The sequence below is a fragment of the Ochlerotatus camptorhynchus genome, unplaced genomic scaffold, assembly GCF_037179485.1.
Source record: "Ochlerotatus camptorhynchus isolate MF236.1 unplaced genomic scaffold, CSIRO-AGI_Acam_v1.1 ptg000713l, whole genome shotgun sequence".
Classification (NCBI taxonomy): Eukaryota; Metazoa; Arthropoda; class Insecta; order Diptera; family Culicidae; genus Ochlerotatus; species Ochlerotatus camptorhynchus.
The window spans coordinates 131,450-152,771 of NW_027041188.1; the positions used below are offsets into that span (position 1 = coordinate 131,450).

Sequence of the window (21,322 nt, forward strand, 5' to 3'; positions counted from 1 at the left end):
TGAACGTATTTGGATGCTGCTGGATGTATCAGGATGTATCAGGATGTAGCAGGATGTAGAAAGATGTAACGAGATGTTGCTGGATGTAGCAAGAGTAACCAGATGCGGTCGAATATGGCTGGATGTGTTCGGATGTGCATCAGGATGTATCAGGATGAATCAGGATGTATCAGGATGTAATCAGATGGATGAATTAGTATGATGTGGTTGGATGTTGCTGGATGTTGCTACATGTATTAGGATGTATCAGAATGCATCAGGATGTGTTCAGATGCACCTGGATGTGGCTGGATGTATCAGGATGTGGCTGGATGTATCAGGATGTATAAGGATGTAGCGGGATGTAACCAGATATGGCTGGATGTATCAAGATGTAGCAAGATGTGGACAGATCTGGCTGGATGTGGCCAGATGTGGCTGGATGTGTTCAGATGTATTTGGATGTGGCTGGATGTTGCTGGATGTCACTGGATGTATCAAGATGTAGCAATATGTGGCCAGATCTGGCTGGATGTGATTGGATGTGGCTGGATATGGCTGGATGTGTTTGTATGTTGCTGGATGTGGCTGAATATGACTGGATGCGGCTGGATGTGGCTGGATGTATCAGGATGTATCAGGATGTATCAGGATGTAGCAGGATGTAACCAGATATTGCTGGATGTAGCAGGATGTAACCAGATGTGGTCCAATCTGGCTGGACAGATGCCTCCAAATTCCTTAACACAAGGACGCCCATTTTCGGTAAATTAAACCTAGATTTGGGTAATCTGATCTTAGCGTAAGCTGTTGCGCGTCTTGTCGTAAACAAAGCAAAGCCGCCACGGGGGGCAACGATTCTACCCCCTGAGATCGATGTGCGGTATAAGAGGTGAGGAGTTGAGTTGAGCGTTTTTGAAATTTTTCCTGGGACATTCATTGTGCTTTTTGTGTCTTTTTTTACCTTTATATTGCTCAAACGGCATTTTCTAGTGCTCTTTTGTGACGTATATATTGCTCAAACAGCTGGTTTTAGTGCTTTTTGATTTTGTTTAATGGTACCTTCTTCAATGAGACCCACATTCGTTAATCTTCTTTATCGACACCGCCTTTGTTAGCCAAGACACAGTATCATTACTTATCGCTGTCTTGAAAATACCATATGGAAATTAATCTGTGTTATTGGCTCATAGACATTCAATTTAAAAGAAAATTTCCTGAATATCATTGGATTTTTTTTTATTTTATATTGCGCAGTGTTCGTTTTTAACTGCTCATTTTTACTTTCCTGCATGAATTATTTTCTTTTCTTTAAGAACGATTCATATTTTACGATGGCTCATCCTCATGTTCAAGCATACATTTATCGCCTGGTTTCTGGAACTTTTTCAGTTTTAAAAGATATTTTAATTTTCTTTTTGGGGAAATAATCACGATTTTACAGCATATTGGAATTTAAACAGTGATAAGTGTGCGCTTTGTGCAGGACATTTTAGATTTATTTTTCGCAGTTATTCAATATGAGATTGCTTATTTTGCCACTTTTATGGGAAAATATGTTCAACTGAAGGTGACGTAGCTGAGTTATTTAGTGCTCAAATTTCCTAATATAGTGGAGATTCATCCTTATTTAATTGAGCGTATTATATTTACTGTTGCCCTTTTTGCCATTTTCACCGCTCACATTCAATTTATTAAAAGAAGCTTTTTATTTGTTTATTGCCTTTTTCTTCATTTCTATTGCAACTTTTTTTTTGTTTATTGATGCACCCCTGTAGTATTTAGTGGCAAATTTGAGATTTTTTATTGCTCACTTCGCATTTTTTATTGATGATTAATTGTGCTGCCGATTCTTTTCGCCTACCGTGGATTTAGTGCAAGTGTTTCTGTTTATAGGTCCACTGTCCACACCTCCGTTTCGGCCATTCATACAACGAAATTGTGACAATTAAAGGGTTGCATAGTGTGACCTTTCCATTAGGGGGAGCGGTACGTCATGGCAAGTGCTGCACTGGTGGTGGCTTCTCATCACATCACACATCACAGGATAAAAACACTTGTAATTCGCTTTCCTATTTTAATCTTTATCCCCCTTAAACATTAGCACTCATTATTACTTCCAAAAAATCAGACATTTACATTTTCATTGTCAAAAAGAAACTTAAATTTAAGTAAGTGTTTTGCTTTTCCTCCTCTTTTTTGAAGGCTTGAAATAACTAAGTAGACACTAGTGTCGCGGGGTTGAATACTTTTCTATGTTTGTCTACGGAGGGGGACGGGAGGGATTTAAACATTAGGAAAAAAAAATGTCTACGTAGTTACAGCCCGCTACTATTTCGAGAGTAATCCTACTGAAAGTTAGTCTCATCGGCCGCGTACCATGTATCTAAGGAGCTGTTCATAAACTACGTAGACAGTTTAGGGGAGGGGGCGGGGATTTTCAACTATCCATACAAAAAATGTATGAACAATTGTCTACGCAGGGGGAGGGGGTAGTTAATGAATAGCCCCTAACGATAAGACAACCGCCGACCTACAGGTAAGCTCTTTTATAACCTCGCAATCGGCTCATCTCTCTCTGTTCACTCAATAGTCAAGTCATAGCACGCAAGTACGTGATTGGTTGTATGCGGCCAAAAAGTTTGATCAATTTCCAATACTTTACTAATGATTAATTACTATAATCTTTATATCAAAAAAATCTTACATCAACTCTTAATCAAATGGAGTAAAACGAATTTAAATCCATAAATAAATGGCCAAATTATAAGGGTTTAAAACCTGACACAATTCTGTTGCACACTTTTTTTGATTTGCGTAGTCCTACGTCAAAAAAAAAAAGTTTGAGGTTGGTGTACAAGACACGACCGCATTGTTGACGTAGGATTACGAAATTTGTGTTCGATTTTCTAGTCTGCACTCTCTGTACTCTGTATTAACGGTTCGGACGTTTTCGAAGATGTCGCGCAGCAGAAGAATTCATACGATGAGGGTTTCTCAGTTTATGAAAGTGAAACGGAATAAATTTAACCCATCGATAAGACTACAAATAGAACATAATTTATTTCCCTAACACATTATTTGCTTTTTGTATCATTTTCATGTATTACGTGACAAATTGAATGGGTGAATCATGGGTTACTCTATATAAATTCTATTTTAACTTTTTTCTGTATTGAACTTGGTGGCGTGATAAGTTTTAACCTCCGAAATCGTACAGAGCGTAGACGACATCCATGGCCGTGACGGTTTTGCGCTTGGCGTGTTCAGTGTAGGTGATGGCATCACGGATCATATTTTCTAGGAACACGTTCAGCACAGCTCGGGTTTCCTCATAGATCAGACCGGAGATACGCTTGACACCACCACGTCAAGCTAAACGTGGTATGACAGGCTTAGTAATACCCTGCACTGATAAATTAAACTATTCCCATTTTGCTTAAAATTTATTCAATTTGACATTAAACTCAGTTTAATCATATCGAATGATTAAAAATTAATCCTCTCTTTCTAAAAAATAAGCAGCTGATATTAATCCCAGTTTAATCATGGTTGATTAGATTGTAGATTATCTTTTTTTGGATATTTTTTAATCATTTTTGATTCTATTTTAAATTTTTTTGATTGTATTTTAATCTTTTTTTATTATATATCAGTATTGAAAAAGAATAAAATGTAATACTGGAAAGATTATTTCGATTTTAATCATGCATGACTACTGTCAAAGTAATCATGACTCGGACACAATAAGGTGAAGCGGGAAATTGCATACTTTTTAAGCTTTTTTGATTTAATTTATATTTGAGTGTGGATGTTATCACGCAGAACCTTCTCAGACCATGGCATCACTGCGCAGATGTAGCCACCATGATAATGTTGACAGGCTACATAGCAAATTCATGAAAATGAGCATTCATTAAAAAAAAAATATTTTGTATTAAAATCTGGAAAACTCGAAGATGCTCAGAAGTCTGATTGGAATGAAGTTTTCCTAACACCATTAGAAAGATGTATTGAAAGGACGTTTTGTAGGTTTGATGAAAATTATGAATTAATGCTCATTTTCATGAATTTGCTATGTAGCCTGTCAACATTACCATTATCATGCAGTGGCAACGTCTGCGTAGAGCTTTTACGGCAATTTCCCAATATCGACAAAGCTGCATTACCATGACTGTATATAGCCAATGGGAAGCGAGATGGACCGGCAGAGCTGGTTGTCTATATAAGAGGTTGCTAACTACGCTTTTGGCTTAGTTTCGATTCACCCGTTCAACGACAAACAACAAGCCTCAATGACTGGTCGTGGCAAGGGCGGCAAAGGTCTTGGAAAAGGAGGCGCCAAACGTCATCGGAAGTTCTGCGTGATAACATCCAGGACCTGCCATCCGTCGTCTGGCTCGACGTAGTGGTGTCAAGCGTGTCTCCGGTCTGATCCACGAGGAAACCCGAGGTGTGCTAAAGGTGTTCCTAGAAAATATGATATATGATGCCGTCACCTACACTGAACACGCCAAGCGCAAAACCGTCACGGCCATGGATGTCGTCTACGCTCTGAAGCAACAGGGACGCACTCTGTACGGTTTCGGAGGTTAAAATTTATCGCCAACGTAACAAAACGGCCCTTTTCAGGGCCACCACGTTCATTTTAGAAAAGAGTTAGTATAGAATTTATATAGAGTATCCCCTGCTTTCAAGTTTGGTTGCAAGATTACAACTCTGGAGAGCAGCGGCGCCCGTGGTGTAGTTGTAAGCGTACCAGCAGGCCTGGGTTCAATCCCAGTCGGCGCTGCCGGGAAATTCTACATCTCTGATCAGGGAAGTAAAGCCGTTGGTTCCCGGACTATGAGTTGATGGGTCGATAGGTAGTGTCCAGGTGTGGCTAGCATTGGTGCTCAGCACGGAAAACAAATCCAGGGGAAAAAACGGATAGCATTTTGTGTTGTCGTTGGGGGCGTGTGGTTCTGAATTGGCAACACAATGTTCCGCAATTGCATCCTCCCTTATCGTACACGCCCGAAGTTCGCAGGCGAATGTCACTTCGACTTGCTTCATCTAGGAACCATTCTCTGATGACTGTGTTGGGGAAGCAGCACATGAATGTACGTAATTGGTGGATTTGTTAGTTATTTCGAAGCTTTTGGACAATGCTTGACATTTACCACTTTTGACGTTGGATAACGTCTTTCGGCAACATACGGGGGTACAAAATTGAAAACAGTCATTTTGGATGCGTTACGAAAAATTAAAAGATTTTGAACGATAATAACTCAACCGTCTCTCTATAGATTTACGAAATAAAGGCATCAATCGATTGGAAATATTTCTAGCAATTTGCTGAATGTTTCAAAACTATTGATTTCAATCTGTAAACTATTGAAACATGGTTAAAAGTAAACCATTGTCTAAAGATGGTGAAAATCGATTGATTTTTTTTATATTCTTATACTTTCTCCAACCGAGACATCAGATGCGAGTATCTGACACCTCTGATATTTTCTGTTCTACTATATAAGCGTCCAACAAGGTCGCCCGTTCCATCATTGTCTATCCGATCGTCGACCCAGCAGCAGGGCAGCAGAGCAGCAGTACCAGAGCAGCGGAAGCAGAGCCTGGGGGCGAAAGGGCAACTACGCCGAGTGCGTTGGTGCCAGTGCTCCGGTATACTGGGCCGCCGTCATGGAATGCCCAGCTGCTGCAGTTCTCAGTCGGTCGTATTCACCGTCTGCTCCGCAAGGGCAACTACGCCGAGCGCGTTGGAAAAAAAGAGTTTAACGATTAATTTTCTAAAGTTGAATTTTCGCAGAGCCATATTTTACCTTGAACAATAATTTTAAAATTCTTAACAACGAGAATCTTGAAAACATAATAAAATTTACTTAGAAATTTACTTATGTTATTTTCTAGTGAATTGGGCAAAGACCTTTTCACTTTGATATGAAAATAAAGTGAAATTCATTTCCAAATCATATACCGGACCCGGCTGTGTTTGTTTACAAAATCTCGAAAACAAACCCCCGAACGTGTTCTACTTCGTTACTTAACCTAGACAAGAACGGAACGAACGATTTTAAATTTTAAAGGTCACTTCAACTCTTTTGAATTATTGTGGTGGCTCTGAAAAGGGCCGATTTTGTTAAGATTTAGACGGGGTAATTAAGCGCGTTCTCCACGAATACGACGAGCCAGCTGGATGTCCTTCGGCATGATAGTGACCCGCTTGGCGTGGATGGCACACAGATTGGTATCCTCGAACAGACCGACCAGATAGGCCTCGCTAGCTTCCTGCAGAGCCATAACAGCTGAGCTCTGGAAGCGCAGATCGGTCTTGAAGTCCTGGGCAATTTCACGGACCAGACGTTGGAAAGGCAACTTTCGGATCAGCAGTTCGGTGGATTTCTGATAGCGACGGATCTCACGCAAGGCGACGGTGCCTGGCCGGTAGCGATGGGGCTTCTTTACTCCTCCTGTGGCTGGAGCGCTCTTGCGAGCGGCCTTCGTTGCCAACTGCTTGCGAGGAGCCTTTCCTCCAGTGGACTTGCGAGCGGTCGCTGAGCCATTTTGTTGGTTGTGATGTGTATTCAATGAAAGCACACTGTGGAACAAAAAATAAAAATCACTTCCATTCTGTTTTATAACATGCGTTTGCTGTGTTCAACCAATCAGAAACGATGAAAGAACAAGAACACAACAACTAACCAAAAGAATTTAACCATCGAGTAGGTATAAAACAGCCAAAATTTGAAATTTGTGTTCACTTTTGTTTCAACCTTCATCGACGTTACAATTGTCCTACTAGAAAATGACTGGACGCGGCAAGGGTGGAAAAGGACTTGGCAAAGGAGGAGCCAAGCGTCACCGAAAAGTGTTGCGTGACAACATCCAGGGCATCACTAAACCTGCAATCCGTCGTTTGGCTCGTCGTGGTGGAGTTAAGAGAATTTCCGGTCTCATTTACGAAGAAACCAGAGGAGTGCTGAAGGTATTTCTGGAAAACGTTATTCGTGACGCCGTTACTTACACCGAACATGCGAAGAGGAAGACTGTCACCGCCATGGATGTCGTTTACGCTCTGAAGCGGCAGGGACGTACTCTGTACGGATTCGGGGGTTAATTTAGTATCATCGACTCAGAACAAAAAACCGGCCCTTTTCAGGGCCACCATATAAATTTAAAAGGTGTTTTAGAATTGACTTTCTTGCCAGAATGTGAAAAGTTTAAGTGATGTGATGGAGCGTTCATCAATCTGCGGTTGTTAAGCTTAAATCAACGTAGGTCCTGCTGGTTACCGCTACTAATCCAGTACCGACAATATTCTGCATACATTTTGGTGTGGTAGTTCCAGATAGGTCGTGCACTTCCGGAATCGAGAGAAGAAATTAATGAAAAGGCCTGAGTTGTCCGAACGCGCTTTGGGGAAAGATATCGCAAAAGAGTTATTAAGGAATATTCCTAAAATATAATATACACAATTAAGTACAACACATAACAGACGTTATCCAACGCCAACCCTGCGGTCGTATCTAGTATACAACCCTTCCAACTTTGTCAATAGTTTCAATTTGAAAATCAACAGTCGAAAGCATTGTTATCGATGCGTAGAAATGTTTCTGATCGATTGATGATAAAATTATTGAAATTGGTCCAGGGGCAACTAAGTTTTTAACGTTCAAAATCTTTCATACTTTCCTTTTTTGGTTTTTATAAAGTGTACCCCCATCTTCCCGAAAGACGTAGTCCTACGTCAAAATTAAGCACCCTAATGTACATATATCAAATTCGCACCACACTGCCGGAAAGACCATAACTGTGCAATGTTATATGGGACTTCTATACAACATGGAACCGCTATGCGTTCACCGGTGGCAGTATAGGCTATGTATGTAATTCTGCTATGTTACATGCTACTGATTTCACGATCAACAATGCCCATGCATACTAACACTACTATCATGTAGGGGTAAATTTCCCCTATCTGATGGTAGTGTTAGCATGCCTGGGCGAGCTACCAATTACGTCAAATCGACGATTAAATGCATTGTTTACAAAAGCTGATACGTCCCTTCGAAACAGTCGTCGAGAATTACTTTTATTATAATTATAAATAGGGATATTCTTTATGTTACATATAAAACCGGCTTGATGGTGCAGATTTTAAAATTAAGCACTGTAAGGGATGTTATATTTTTCGAGTGAAGTAGTTTCATTAATGAGATTGTTACTGTAGGGGATGCAAAGTCGACATCTTCCTATTTGAACCATTTTCACCTTTTTTTTGTATTTTAAATATTTAATAATAATTTGATTGAGTAGCCCTTGAGCTTTTATCCTCCGTAGAATCATCGAAAAAAAAAAGCTTTGAGAAATTACAACCTTTTTAAAATATCAATCCCATACCTCACCGTGCACAATTTTGAAATCTACACCATCATCCTTTTTTTCAAGATGGCCCCAAATGCTCAGTTTTGATGTCCTATTACAATTCTTGACTTTTATTATTTTGCCTACAACCCAAAACACGAACTGAGCTTAAAATGATTCAAGCTGCATTCTTCGTTTGCTTCCTGTCATGGTGCTGTGCAACATTAGCGACGTCGAGCTACTCGCACTAGCAGGGTGGAATAAAAGACAAATTTCAAACAACTTTCGAATTCCAACTTTGGCGCATACCCTGACAGTTATCCTCGCGTACCAGCATTAACTAGACGGGAAGGGGTTGTAACCGTCAGTTTGCCGACAATACATGGGGATTCAAATGAAACGAACACACGATTACACGGCTGGGTTACGCTCGGCAAAAAGGGATTTTGTGCGCTTTTTCAGGCTATCCGGTGAACTCCTAGCAGTTGACAGACAGCCACGTGGCGAACAAAAAATGGATGCCCTAGATGAAACATTTTTGTGCGCTCTGAAACTGGATCTACAATACAATTCAGCGCATCGAACTCTACGCACTGTGTAAAAATATGCGGCAAATTTTAATTATCAGAGTGGTTCAAACTATCCATTAACTCTTAAAACGCAGTCCGTTCAGATCCAGGATTGTGATTGTGCAGCTTGGTCGAAAACCGAATATTAGACCATTTAGTCTTATGAATTAAAACTTAACGTTTTCCAGGGTTCTTAACATAGTTTTTCCGGTTTAATATAAGCTAGGAACCTTGGCATGGTTGATTTAATTTGATACTATATATGCCCCCAAGGGGGAATGATGTAAACTAGTTCTGAAAAAAAAAAAATGAATAAATAAAAACATAAAATCCAATGAAGAGTCCTCAGACTCAATCAGTTGAAATGTAACAATAAATGTAGTAGTAGCCCCTCAAAGTATTTTTTCCAGTACTGGTTGATTTAAGCTATTAAACATGCTATGGCATTATATTGTATGTACAGCAATCCATTTTGTATGCTCCTACTGGAAGATAGTATCAGCTCTACGTAGATGTCGGTACTGCATTATGACAATAATGTTGGCAGGCTGCATAAGAAACTCATGTAACTGAGTATTTAAACACAATTTTTATCAAACCCGCAAAACATCCTTCCAATAAAACCTTCGAATTTCGTAGGAAATCGCTATTTTGATCAGACTGATGTGCGTATTTGGTGATAGATTTTCACACGAAATCTTCATTACATTTCATCACACGCTACATCGTGCATAAAATGTAATCAAAGTAAATTTCCTTAATTGCTTAAAATAAAGATGATTTTTTACTATGATATCACTGTGAAACCTATCTAGAATCATTCTAGAGTTGATTAAATAAAGTAGTTGTGTTTACCACCGAAATTCGTGAGTATCCAAAAAATGGCCCAAAAAGTATTATTATGAACTATTATTGCATTATGTTTCAAGTTGATTCATTGTGTAATTTCACGGGTTTGGATCAATCGCGGAGTATCAGTCATTGATATGTGCAGTCAGTCTGAGCTTTGTTAAGCTTGACTTTTCATTCAACCGGTTTGGAGCTAGCGCTGCACCTCCTGGACAGTAAATTCGCAATGTTTTTGTTGTTGTTGATATCCGAAAGAAGGCAGTCTGCCGCGTGTGATAAGCAAAAAAAAACCTGTTCAGTTTTCTTGAAAAATCTATCCAAACATACATAATATATATATAAGCCATTCCAAAGCAAAACGATTTAGTGGTTCTAAAAATTTCGTTAAAATTGGTAGTTTCGTTTAGGAGTTTCTGTCGAAACAAAATTTGGACAACTTACGCTTATAGCTGTCTATTTGCCCTTCCAATACGAAGGCCAACAAAATAATTTTCTCAAGCGCGACTTTCAGAAACTTACCTGTAATAGATCTAAATTATTCATTATTGGTGATTTTAATGCAAAATACCGCTCATGGAATAATGCGCAAAACAACTTCAATGATTGTTCTACAGGTTATTACACTATTTAATATCCAAACAGGCCAAAATACTTTTCTTCAGCAAGAAATCCCAATTTGGTCTTAACTGATTCATGTCAACTTTGTAGCTAATTGGTTACCAATTCTGACTTCGGTTCTGATCACCTTCCAGTAGCTTTTGAAATATCCCAAAAAATAATTTCTAATCCCAACAGCTCTACTTTCAATAACCATAGAGCTCATTGTAAGCAATATCGAACATTTATGGAATATGGAATATCATCACTGCGTCCTAGCAAGAAGTACGGTCGACTTGTTTCGCGCTCCGTTGTTTTGGAAGTTTTCTCGGTATTCGCTTGATATAAATTATCAGTTTTTTCTCACTAAGTGACTCCTGGCATAATTCCCGGTAAATTGATCGAAAAGTGAGTTTTTTTGTAGTAGAAAGTGTCATTTTCGGAACGATTAATCCGTGCTATTGGTAATTCGCAAACCAATTTGGGCATCATCGTTGCGTGGTCACGCATACGCGCTCGCGCATACCCGCTCACGTATCATCATCATCGAATGTGAGCACCCGTTTCTACATCTACATCGTTCATCAATCATCGTGCGCCTGTGTGCGCTGAGTACCGAGCCTCGATCAAGTGCACCACAGCGAAGGTCATCCACGCAGCGCGTCTCTTCCAGCCATCTGTGTAAACGCCTACACATATAACGCTCGGTGTTAGAAGTATAGAATTATCAGATAAGTTTTTGTTTTTTTTGTTTCTTTTCCTCCTCCATTAGTTAAATTTTCATTTTGTATTTCTGTGTTTGTAGTGTTTTCTGTGTATTGTGTCTGTGCGTTCAGTGGGAGAGCGTTTTGCGCTCCCACTAGTTGAACAAAATGGATGTTTTGTCAGAAGACGACATGGATGACCATTCATCTCAGAATAATGATGATGTCATCCCTGGTTCGTCGTCTCAGTCTGTCAATGGGCAGGATGAGAAAAGCACCAGATTGCGGGCCTACCCGAATGACTCGACTGGCCCATGGGTTGTCTATTTTCAGCCCAAAAACAAACCCTTGAATGTTGTTCAAATATCTGACGATCTGACAAAGCGATTCTCTGCCGTGACCGAAATAACGAAGGTTAGGCACAACAAACTTCGTGTGACCGTCGCTAACCTGAAACAGGCCAATGAAATTGCTGTTTCCCAGTTTTTCACACTGGAATATAGGGTGTACATTCCAGCCTCTGATGTGGAGATCGAAGGCGTGGTCACTGAGGCGAGCCTGAACCCCGAGATACTGGAGAAGCAAGCGGTTGGCCGATTCAAGAACCCCTTGCTTCCTCCGGTAAAGATACTGGCCGTTCATAGAATGAAGTCAGTATCGCTCAGCGAGGGTAAAAAGAGTTTTACCCCCACAGACTCGTTTCGGGTGACCTTTTCTGGATCTGCCCTTCCTCAATACATCGAGCTGGGAAAACTTCGTCTTCCTGTGCGGTTGTTTGTACCTCGGGTCATGAACTGCCAGAATTGTAAGCGGTTGGGACATACGGCCTCCCACTGCGGCAACAAGGCACGCTGCTCCACATGCGGGGAAAAGCATGAGGATGGCGCCTGCGCAGCTACTGCACCAAAATGCGTGTACTGCAATGGAACTCCTCCTCATGCTCTCTCGTCGTGCCCGGCGTACAAACAGCTCGGGGACAAAATTAAACGCTCCCTTAAGGAACGTTCCAGGCGGTCTTTTGCAGAAATGCTTAAGACAGCCAAGCCATCGACCAACGAAACAAACCCCTTCGCTCTTTTGTCAGATGACGAGTCTGGCTCTGACTTGGCTGAGGAGGGAGTTTCTTTCAGTTTTCCGGAAGGTTCTGCCCGGAAACGAAAACGCATCCGTTCGCGGAAAGTTGCAGATCAAGAACCCCAAATCAGCTTGCCCAAATCAAGGAGTGGTGGAAAAAAGGAGACTTCTACTCCTCCTGGATTCCGCAGAACTGATTATACCCAGGATTTTCCACCTCTTCCGGGGACATCCAAAACCCCTGATGCCCCAATTTTAAGAACAGAAGCCCCTTCTTCATCTGGGCTGTTCTCATTTGATGACATTGTGGACGGTATTCTCAAATACCTCAACATTTCTGATCCTCTGAAAAGCATTGTCCTTACATTGCTTCCCACTGTGAAATCCTTCTTGAAGCAATTGACTTCAAAATGGCCCCTTCTTGCAGCTATCATCTCCTTCGATGGATAATTTTCCAAACGAGGTCGGGGATTTGATCACTGTTCTACAGTGGAATTGTCGAAGTCTTATTCCGAAATTAGATTCGTTCAAGTATTTAGTCCATAACAATAATTGCGATGCATTTGCCCTCTGTGAAACATGGCTCTCTTCAGAAATTGATCTCCCTTTTTACGATTTTAACATTATTCGATTGGATCGTGAGGATTCACGTGGAGGAGGGGTACTTTTGGGGATCAAAAAGGGCCATTCCTTCTATAGAGTGAATCTTCCCGAATTCCCCGGTATTGAAGTTGTCGCATGTCAGGCTACCATTAAAGGTAAGAGCCTTTGTATTGCATCTGTATATATTGCTCCAAGAGTCTCTGTTAATCGCAAACAACTTTTCGACATATGTGCGGTACTTCCCGCTCCATGGTTGATCATGGGAGATTTTAACTCCCACGGTACAGGCTGGGGGAGCTGTACGATGATAACCGTTCTACTTTGATTTATGATCTCTGCGACAACTTCAACATGACAATACTTAACAATGGAGAAGTAACACGTTTGGCTGGTCCATCCTCGAATGGTAGCAGATTAGACCTCACCTTTTGCTCCAATTCACTATCGTTGGATTGCACTTGGCATGTAATCCAGGATCCGCACGGTAGTGATCATCTGCCGATCAAAATTTCGATTGCCAGTGGGTTCAACTCGTCAGAATCCGTTAACGTCGCGTATGATCTAACCCGTAACATTGATTGGACTAAGTTCCAATCCGCGATAGACGATACAGTATCGTCAGTGGAAGAGCTTCCGCCGTTGGAGGAATATAATTTCCTCTCTAATCTCATCGTCGGCAGCGCACTTCAAGCTCAAACACGACCGGTGCCGCGATCGTCTATTCGTAAGAAAACACCATCGCTCTGGTGGGATCAACAATGCACGGAGGTTTACCGTAAAAAGTCCGACGCGTTTAAACTTTTTCGGAAACGCGGAACACGCGAGCATTTCAACGCATACACATCTCTTGAACGCGAACTCAAGAGCCTCATCAAGGCCAAAAAACGGGGTTACTGGCGGCAGTTTGTAGACGGATTGTCGCGCGAAACGTCTATGAATACGCTTTGGAGTACGGCGCGAAGAATGCGTAACCGGTCTACTAACAACGAAAGCGAGGAATGCTCGGATCAATGGATTCTTAAATTCGCGCGAAAAGTGTGTCCGGATTCCGTGCCGTCGCAGTTGATTCCTCGCGAAACCGCGAATTCGGTAGACGAAATCAGTCAGCCTTTTTCAATGGTGGAACTTTCACTCGCTCTCCTTTCGTGTGGCAATTCTGCCCCGGGATCTGATAGAATCAAATTCAACTTGCTGAAAAACCTCCCAGACGTCGCTAAGAGGCGCATGTTGAACTTGTACAATCAGTTCTTGGAGCTCAATATTGTTCCCGACGATTGGAGACGAGTAAGGGTGATAGCCATTAAAAAGCCTGATAAACCCGCGTCGGATCACAATTCGTATCGGCCCATCGCGATGCTGTCGTGTATTCGGAAATTGATGGAGAAAATGATCCTTTTTCGTCTCGACAAATGGGTTGAGACGAACCACCTTCTTTCAGATACTCAATTTGGTTTCCGTAGGGGTAAGGGAACGAACGACTGTCTCGCGTTGCTTTCCTCGGAAATTCAGTTGGCTTTTGCTAAGAAAGAGCAAATGGCTTCTGTGTTCTTGGATATCAAGGGGGCTTTTGATTCAGTATCCGTTGAAGTTCTTTCAGAGAAACTCCACGCTTGTGGATTGTCTCCATTAATGAATAATTTTTTGTACAATTTGCTGTCAGAAAAACATATGAGCTTTTCTCATGGAAACTCTACAGCTTTTCGATTTAGCTACATGGGTCTCCCCCAAGGCTCATGTTTAAGCCCCCTTTTGTACAATTTCTACGTTAGAGAAATTGATGTCTGTCTTAGTGACAATTGCACGTTGAGACAACTTGCAGATGACGGCGTAGTGTCTATCACAGGGCCAAAAGAGGTTGACCTGCAAGGACCCTTACAGGATACCTTGGACAATTTGTCTACTTGGGCTATTCAGCTAGGTATCGAATTCTCCACGGAGAAAATTGAGTTGGTCGTTTTTTCTAGGAAGCATAGCCCAGCACAACCGAAGCTTCAACTTTTGGGTAAACCGATCACTCATTCCATGTCTTTTAAATATCTCGGGGTCTGGTTCGATTCCAAATGCACCTGGAGATCCCACATTGAGTATCTGAGACGAAAATGCCAACTAAGGATCAATTTCCTTCGATCAATTACCGGAACGTGGTGGGGAGCCCATCCACAAGATCTTCTGACGTTGTACCGGACAACGATTTTATCGGTTTTAGAGTACGGTAGTTTTTGCTTCCAGTCGGCAGCTAAAACGCACATCATCAAGCTGGAACGGATCCAGTATCGTTGTCTTCGTATCGCGTTAGGATGCATGCACTCGACTCATACTATGAGTCTCGAAGTGCTGGCGGGCATGTTGCCACTATCCGTCCGTTTTTCAGAGTTATCTCTTAGGCTCCTCACCCGTTGCGAAGTAATGAACCCACTGGTGATCGAAAATTTTGAGAAGCTTCTGGAGCTAAATCCTCAAACATGTTTTATGACTTTGTACTACCTATATTTAACACAGGATGTCAGCCCTTCAAGAAATATTCCCAATCGTGTAATCTTCTCCGATTTCGGCAATTCAGTGAATTTTGATTTATCTATGACGCAGGAAATCCGCGGAATTCCAGAGCATCATCGTCCTATGATTGCTCCGTCATTATACGCTGCAAAGTTTGGCCATGTTGATTCTGCAAGAACGTTTTTCACAGATGGATCTCTAATAGAGGAGTCCGCTGGTTTTGGTGTATTTAATGAATTTCATAGCGCCTCTCGAAAACTTGAAGCTCCTTGTTCTGTGTATGTGGCTGAACTGGCAGCAATTCACTACACTTTGGAAACTATTGCTTCACTTCTTCCAGACCACTACTTTATTTTTACGGATAGTCTCAGTTCTGTCGAGGCTATCCGTTCTATTAGGCCGGTAAAGCACTTCTCGTATTTTCTCTTGAAAATACGAGAACTGCTTAGTACTTTATCCGTGCGCTCTTTCATCATCACCTTCGCGTGGGTCCCTTCGCATTGCTCAATTTTGGGCAATGAGAAGGCGGATTCACTTGCGAAGGTGGGCGCTATGGAAGGCGACATTTATGATCGACAGATCGCCTATAGTGAATTTTTCTCTATTTATCGTCAGCAGTCGCTCGTTAGCTGGCAACATCAATGGAGTGAAGGGAGCTTTCGACGATGGCTACATTCAATTATCCCTAAGGTGTCGAAGTTTGCATGGTTCAAAGGGTTGGACTTGAGTCGAGACTTCATACGCGTGATGTCTCGTCTCATGTCCAATCACTATTGTCTAAACGCTCACTTGTTCCGTGTGGGGTTGGGAGACAGCAATCTCTGTGAATGTGGACAAGGTTACCAGGACGCTGATCACATCCTTTGGTCTTGTGCGGAGTATCGTGGAGTCAGATCACATTTTTATGATTCCCTTCGGGCTCGAGGTAGACAACCTAATGTTCCAGTTCGGGATATTTTGGCTAGACGCGATCAGGAGTTTATGAAACTCATATATGTTTACTTTAAAGATATTAACCTTAGATTGTAAGTTTGATTAACCTTGTGCTTAGTTTGTATTTTGTACGTGTGGGTTTTTTTTCAATGTTTGTTTTCAAGATGAATAGAAATAATTTCATGCTTTAGGATTAATTAAATAGTTGTATCGTAAACCACATTTCAAACCTCCTTCTTCCCTTTTCCCATCCAAAAAATTGTAAATCTCCACTAACCTCGAGATAACCGCGAGTACTCGGTCCAGTTCCTTTAACTTTAAATTTAAGACAGTAATAATGTATAACGCAAAGGATAACTCGGCTCTGTAAAGTTTATTCGATTGAGCCTGTACAAATAAAGTAATTATAAAAAAAAAAAATTTATGGAATATTCCTTTGCAAATCAAAGATGATGTTAATTATGCTCTTCAATCTCTGACCTCTTCTACAATTGAACCAAGAGCTGCCTCGGTACCAAAACACGAGGTTTTATTCGATTCAATTGTAATAGACGACGACCTTCAGCCGACGATCCGTCTGAAAATTGTCCCAAGGAGGCAATATCAAACAACACGCGATCATGCCATGAAAGTTGTCTGGCGGGATTTGCAAAAAATAGATGAAAATGCGATTTTTTGCCCTGAGGAACAAAACTTATGAAAATAATGTTTCTAAATTAGACACGAATTCCAAACCCTTTTTTAAGCTCACAATTTTTGTTTTAAAAAAACCTAAAAGCCTATTCCAGCACTTAAAGAAGGTGGTAAAATTTTGTTCAATAATTCGGATAAAGCTTAGAAACTTGCTAGGCAATTCGGAAATTCCCATAATTTCAGTTTGAGTCTTACTAGTCCTATTGAGAATGAGGTTGCTCGGGATTATCTGAATATTTTCTCTCTGGATATATTTTTAATAATTCATGGGGGACTGATTTGGACGAAGTAAGATCTATAATCTATAAAAAGCTTCAAAATATGAAAGCTGAATTTGGATGAATGAATTATCTATACCCTCATCAAAAAACTTCCAGAGAGTATCTTGTCTATGTTGATAAAATTATTTAACAGATATTTCCATTTGGCATACTTTCCTGATAAATGTAAAAATGTAATAGTTGTTCCAATTTTGAAGCCGGATAAAAATCCAGCTGAACCTTCTAGCTTCTAGTCCAATATGTTTGCTTTCATCAATAACTTTTTGAAAAGATGGTTCACATCAATACGAACTCAATTTATGTAGATAAACTGTTTGGATTTCGCCATGCATTTAACTACAGATCAACTCTTAAAAGTTACCAATTTAATTCGTTCAAAGAAATCTGAAGGCTGTTAAACTGGAGTTGCTCTTCTATTAAAAGCATTCGACAGTGTTTGACATGAAGGTTTTATTGCCAAATTGATAAAATTTAATTTTCCACTCTTTATAGTGAAATTAGTTCAATTATAATTATTTAACTGACAGAATTATGCAGGCAAATTATCGAAATTCCTAATCTGAACAACTGTTGGAGTAAGAGTTCCTCAGGGTAGCATTCTTGGGTATATATTTATTGTACAAATTATTTTGATCAACCTTGATCAACTTTCAATCGCCACGGCCGGATATTTTCGATGGAAGAAGCAACAATCTAGCATCTTATTCGACGAAGACGGCAGGAAACATTTGTGAAGCCGAGTTATTTACGAAAGAGAGTGTCGATGAAAAGAATCGATCAATATAGATAGGACCTATTGAAAAGTGACGCGAGATTTGTTTTCCAATACTACCGAGACTGAATAAAATTTTCGTCAATTTTCTCATTTTCTGGCAGATTTTTTAGGTTTTCCACAGGAAACTATGAGACAAATTTACTCATCGCTGAGTTCCTGCACTTCGGTGGGGATTGGTAATTGGCGGGCGTTCTAGAGACCTGAAAAATGGACAAAACTTACTTTTATGAATTGGACCTTATTCAAAAAAGATTTTTGTTCTATGTTAACCTCTTAAACCAAAAAAAAAAAACCGATTTAAAAATTAAAAAAAAAAGTATCTGAAAAAAAGTTGATTTTCACTGTTTTTTTGTTCTTCACTTTAGGCAGATCTGAAATTATTTATTGTTAATTATATCTTCTTTCCTTTATTTAACGTCGGTCTCTGTTCCGCAATCTAGTGCCAATCACCGACGGACATCGATTGCCATCCATTGACGGCAATCGAATGTGCAGGAAGGCAGCTTCCACACCTGTGCAGGATATCGCACCCATTCAACACACATGGACCGGGACCAACGGCTTTACTTCCCTTCCGAAGGAAGACGTGACCAGAGATTTTTATGCCTCAGAAAAATCCCACCGACCTCGGCTGGGATTGAACCCAGACCCATTGGGGTATAAGAAAGCAGTCACGCTTACCACTACACCACCGGCGCCGGCAATTCACCAAACGATTATTTTCAACAGCGAGCAATGAATATCGCACATATAATCGCATTCTTTACAAGAGCTACACAAGGCGTGTGCAGTAGACTGATGCAAAAATTGAAATTTTTGCTCCACAGTGCTTAAACGGTTCCAAATCGGGTCCTGGTTAGCCTCCTAAAATTTGAACTACTTTAGTAAGAAACTGATTCGGCACAAACCATTTCAAGTTTATATGGGAATTACTATGGAAAAACTTATGTTTTTGTTCATATCTATCTAACAATTCACCACATCACTATGCTTTTAAAAATCATAGCAGTGATTGTAGAAAATTTTCTCAGCTACAACTTTGGTGAAAAACACTTTTCAATCAAAAGTAAGGAACAAAAGTTATTAATGATTCAAGTCACTGATGTCTTATAATTATGCTCATTCAACTGTTCAGCAGGCAACATTGGTGTTTGTGGTGCGAAGAAAAGAGCACAAATATCATGGCTACTATGTCACACTGCAGAATACAGTGTTGCTAACAGAACAGCTGCTTGATCATGCCATAAGATTATCAATCTCTTAAACAATTAATAACATTTTAATTTGACGTTTGACTGAAAAACGATGTTCCGTAAAGTTGTAGCTTAGAAAATTTCCCGTAAGAATAGTTATTGAAATTTTCGAAAAAGCAATATGGAAAATTGGTAGAAGACAATGAACAAAAAGTTTGGTTTTCCCATAGTAATTTCCATATAAACTTCGAATAGTTTGTGCCAAGTCAGTTTCTTTCCAAATGAGTTTAAATTTTGGGAGGCTAATCAGGACCTGATTTGAAACCGTTTGAGCACTGTGGAGCGAAAATTTCAATTTTTGCATCAGTCTAGTGTGCAGGCTAATTTACGGTTTAATCCAAAGCAGTTCTGGTCATTCGTGAATACCAAACGAAACGAGTAGGGGCTACCAGTCGAAAAGCATTTTCAATGACACTACGGCTTCGTTGTCCCAAGTTGCTGAAGCGGTGAGGGACACTCCCAGTGATGCTTTCAATTTTTCGGTTATCTCGGTTACAGTAGACCTCGTCGAATCCGCCATCAAGAAGCTGAAATTTTCTAATGCTGCTGGCCCTGACGGGATCCCCTCAAGCATCCTGAAGCGATGCTGTTCAGAGCTTACAACACCGCTTTCGAAGCTATTCAATATTTCATTACAGCAGGAGGAGTTCTCTACGCGTTGGAAATCGTCATTCATGTTCTCGATCTACAAGAAAGGAGACAAGAGAAACGTCAAAAATTACCGAGGGATCACATCACTCAGTGCCTGCTCTAAAGTTTTTGAAATCGTCATCAACGACGCATTATTCTCTAGCTGCAGAAATTACATTTCTCCTGACCAACACGGTTTTTATCTCAAGAGATCAGTTTCAACAATCTAGCTCCGTTCATTTCTTTATGTCTTCGGAGTATGGAAGCTGGAGCGCAGGTGGTCGTTGTATATACAGATCTTAAGGCTGCATTCGACCGGGTTGACCACTCCATACTGCTAGCTAAACTTGAAAAACTCGGTGTATCCTCGGGTTTAACTCGTTGGTTCAAGTCCTATCTGACCAATCGGGAACTTAGTGTTAGAATCGGATCAGAGCAATTGGACTATTTTACAAACAGCTCCGGTGTTCCTCAATGTAGCAACTTGGGACCATTGCTATTCTCGATTTTTGTGAATAAGGTAGGACTGATCCTCGCAACTGGTTGCCGTTCGTTCTACGCGGATGATGTGAAGATCTATGTGATTATTCGTAGCTTCGCCGATTGCTTGCAGCTTCAGCACCTAATCGATACTTTCGAAGAGTGGTGCTCAAGAAACTATCTCCTGTTGAATGTACAAAAATGTAATATTATCTCGCAAGCTGAAACCAGTGACATTCAACTATACGATAAATCACCAACTTCTGCAACGTGTGGACAATGTTCGTGACCTAGGAATCACGCTGGACTGCGCCATGGTAACATTCAAGCTTCATTACTCGGGCATCGTTGCGAAAGCTAACAGGCAACTCGGGTTCATTTTCAAGATCGCTGACGAGTTTCGCGATCCTGCCTGTCTAAAAGCTCTATACTGCTCTCTAGTGCAATCGATCTTGGAATTCAGCTCAGTAGTATGGTGCCCGTTATCAAGCAGTTTGGATAGCGAGGATTGAATCTGTTCAAAGGAAATTTGTTCGGTATGCCTTTCGTTACCTTCCTTGGAATGACCCTGTGAATCTTCCGCCGTACGAAGATCGTTGTCAACTCCTGGGTCTTGAAACACTAGAACATAGGCGGACGATTAGTCAGGCCGTGTTCGCAGCGAAAGTACTTATTGGTGATATCGACTCTCCAGGAATCTTGGCTGAATTCGAAATCTACGCACCCGAACGAGTTCTTTGGTCGAGGAGTTTCCTCATCTTGGACCTCGTGCTGTGACCTACAGCTTGCATGACCCAATACGGTTCATGTCTGGGCGTTTCAACGAGTTTTACGAGTTTTTCGACTTTAACTGTGCAGCGGAAACCTTTCATCACCGTATTCAACGCTGACTCCTGAGAAGGTGAGTAGCTGTCCATTTAATGTACACGTGAAGGATTGTGCAACCTGCTTATGTTCAACTGCATGACTTCTACCTGATTCACGGAGAACTCTATGCCATAGGAGGATAACTTTTTTTATGCTATAGACTTGATTAATGTTCGTT

The 21,322-nt window shown here is 40.8% G+C and overlaps 2 protein-coding genes across 2 annotated transcripts; one reads left to right on the top strand and one right to left on the bottom strand.

The window, feature by feature from the left end:
* Positions 1-6,135: 6,135 nt before the first annotated feature.
* Positions 6,136-6,695, bottom strand: LOC135714770 (histone H3-like). The gene is made up of 2 exons (XM_065238141.1): positions 6,679-6,695; positions 6,136-6,574 (listed from the first exon to the last, which is right to left on the bottom strand). Exons 1-2 carry the CDS (start codon positions 6,693-6,695, stop codon positions 6,136-6,138), a joined length of 456 nt encoding a protein of 151 aa, XP_065094213.1.
* Positions 6,696-6,781: 86 nt separating this feature from the next.
* Positions 6,782-7,145, top strand: LOC135714771 (histone H4). The gene has a single exon (XM_065238142.1). The coding sequence runs from the start codon at positions 6,782-6,784 to the stop codon at positions 7,091-7,093; it is 312 nt and encodes a 103-aa protein (XP_065094214.1). The 3' UTR covers positions 7,094-7,145.
* The last annotated feature ends 14,177 nt before the right edge of the window (positions 7,146-21,322 follow it).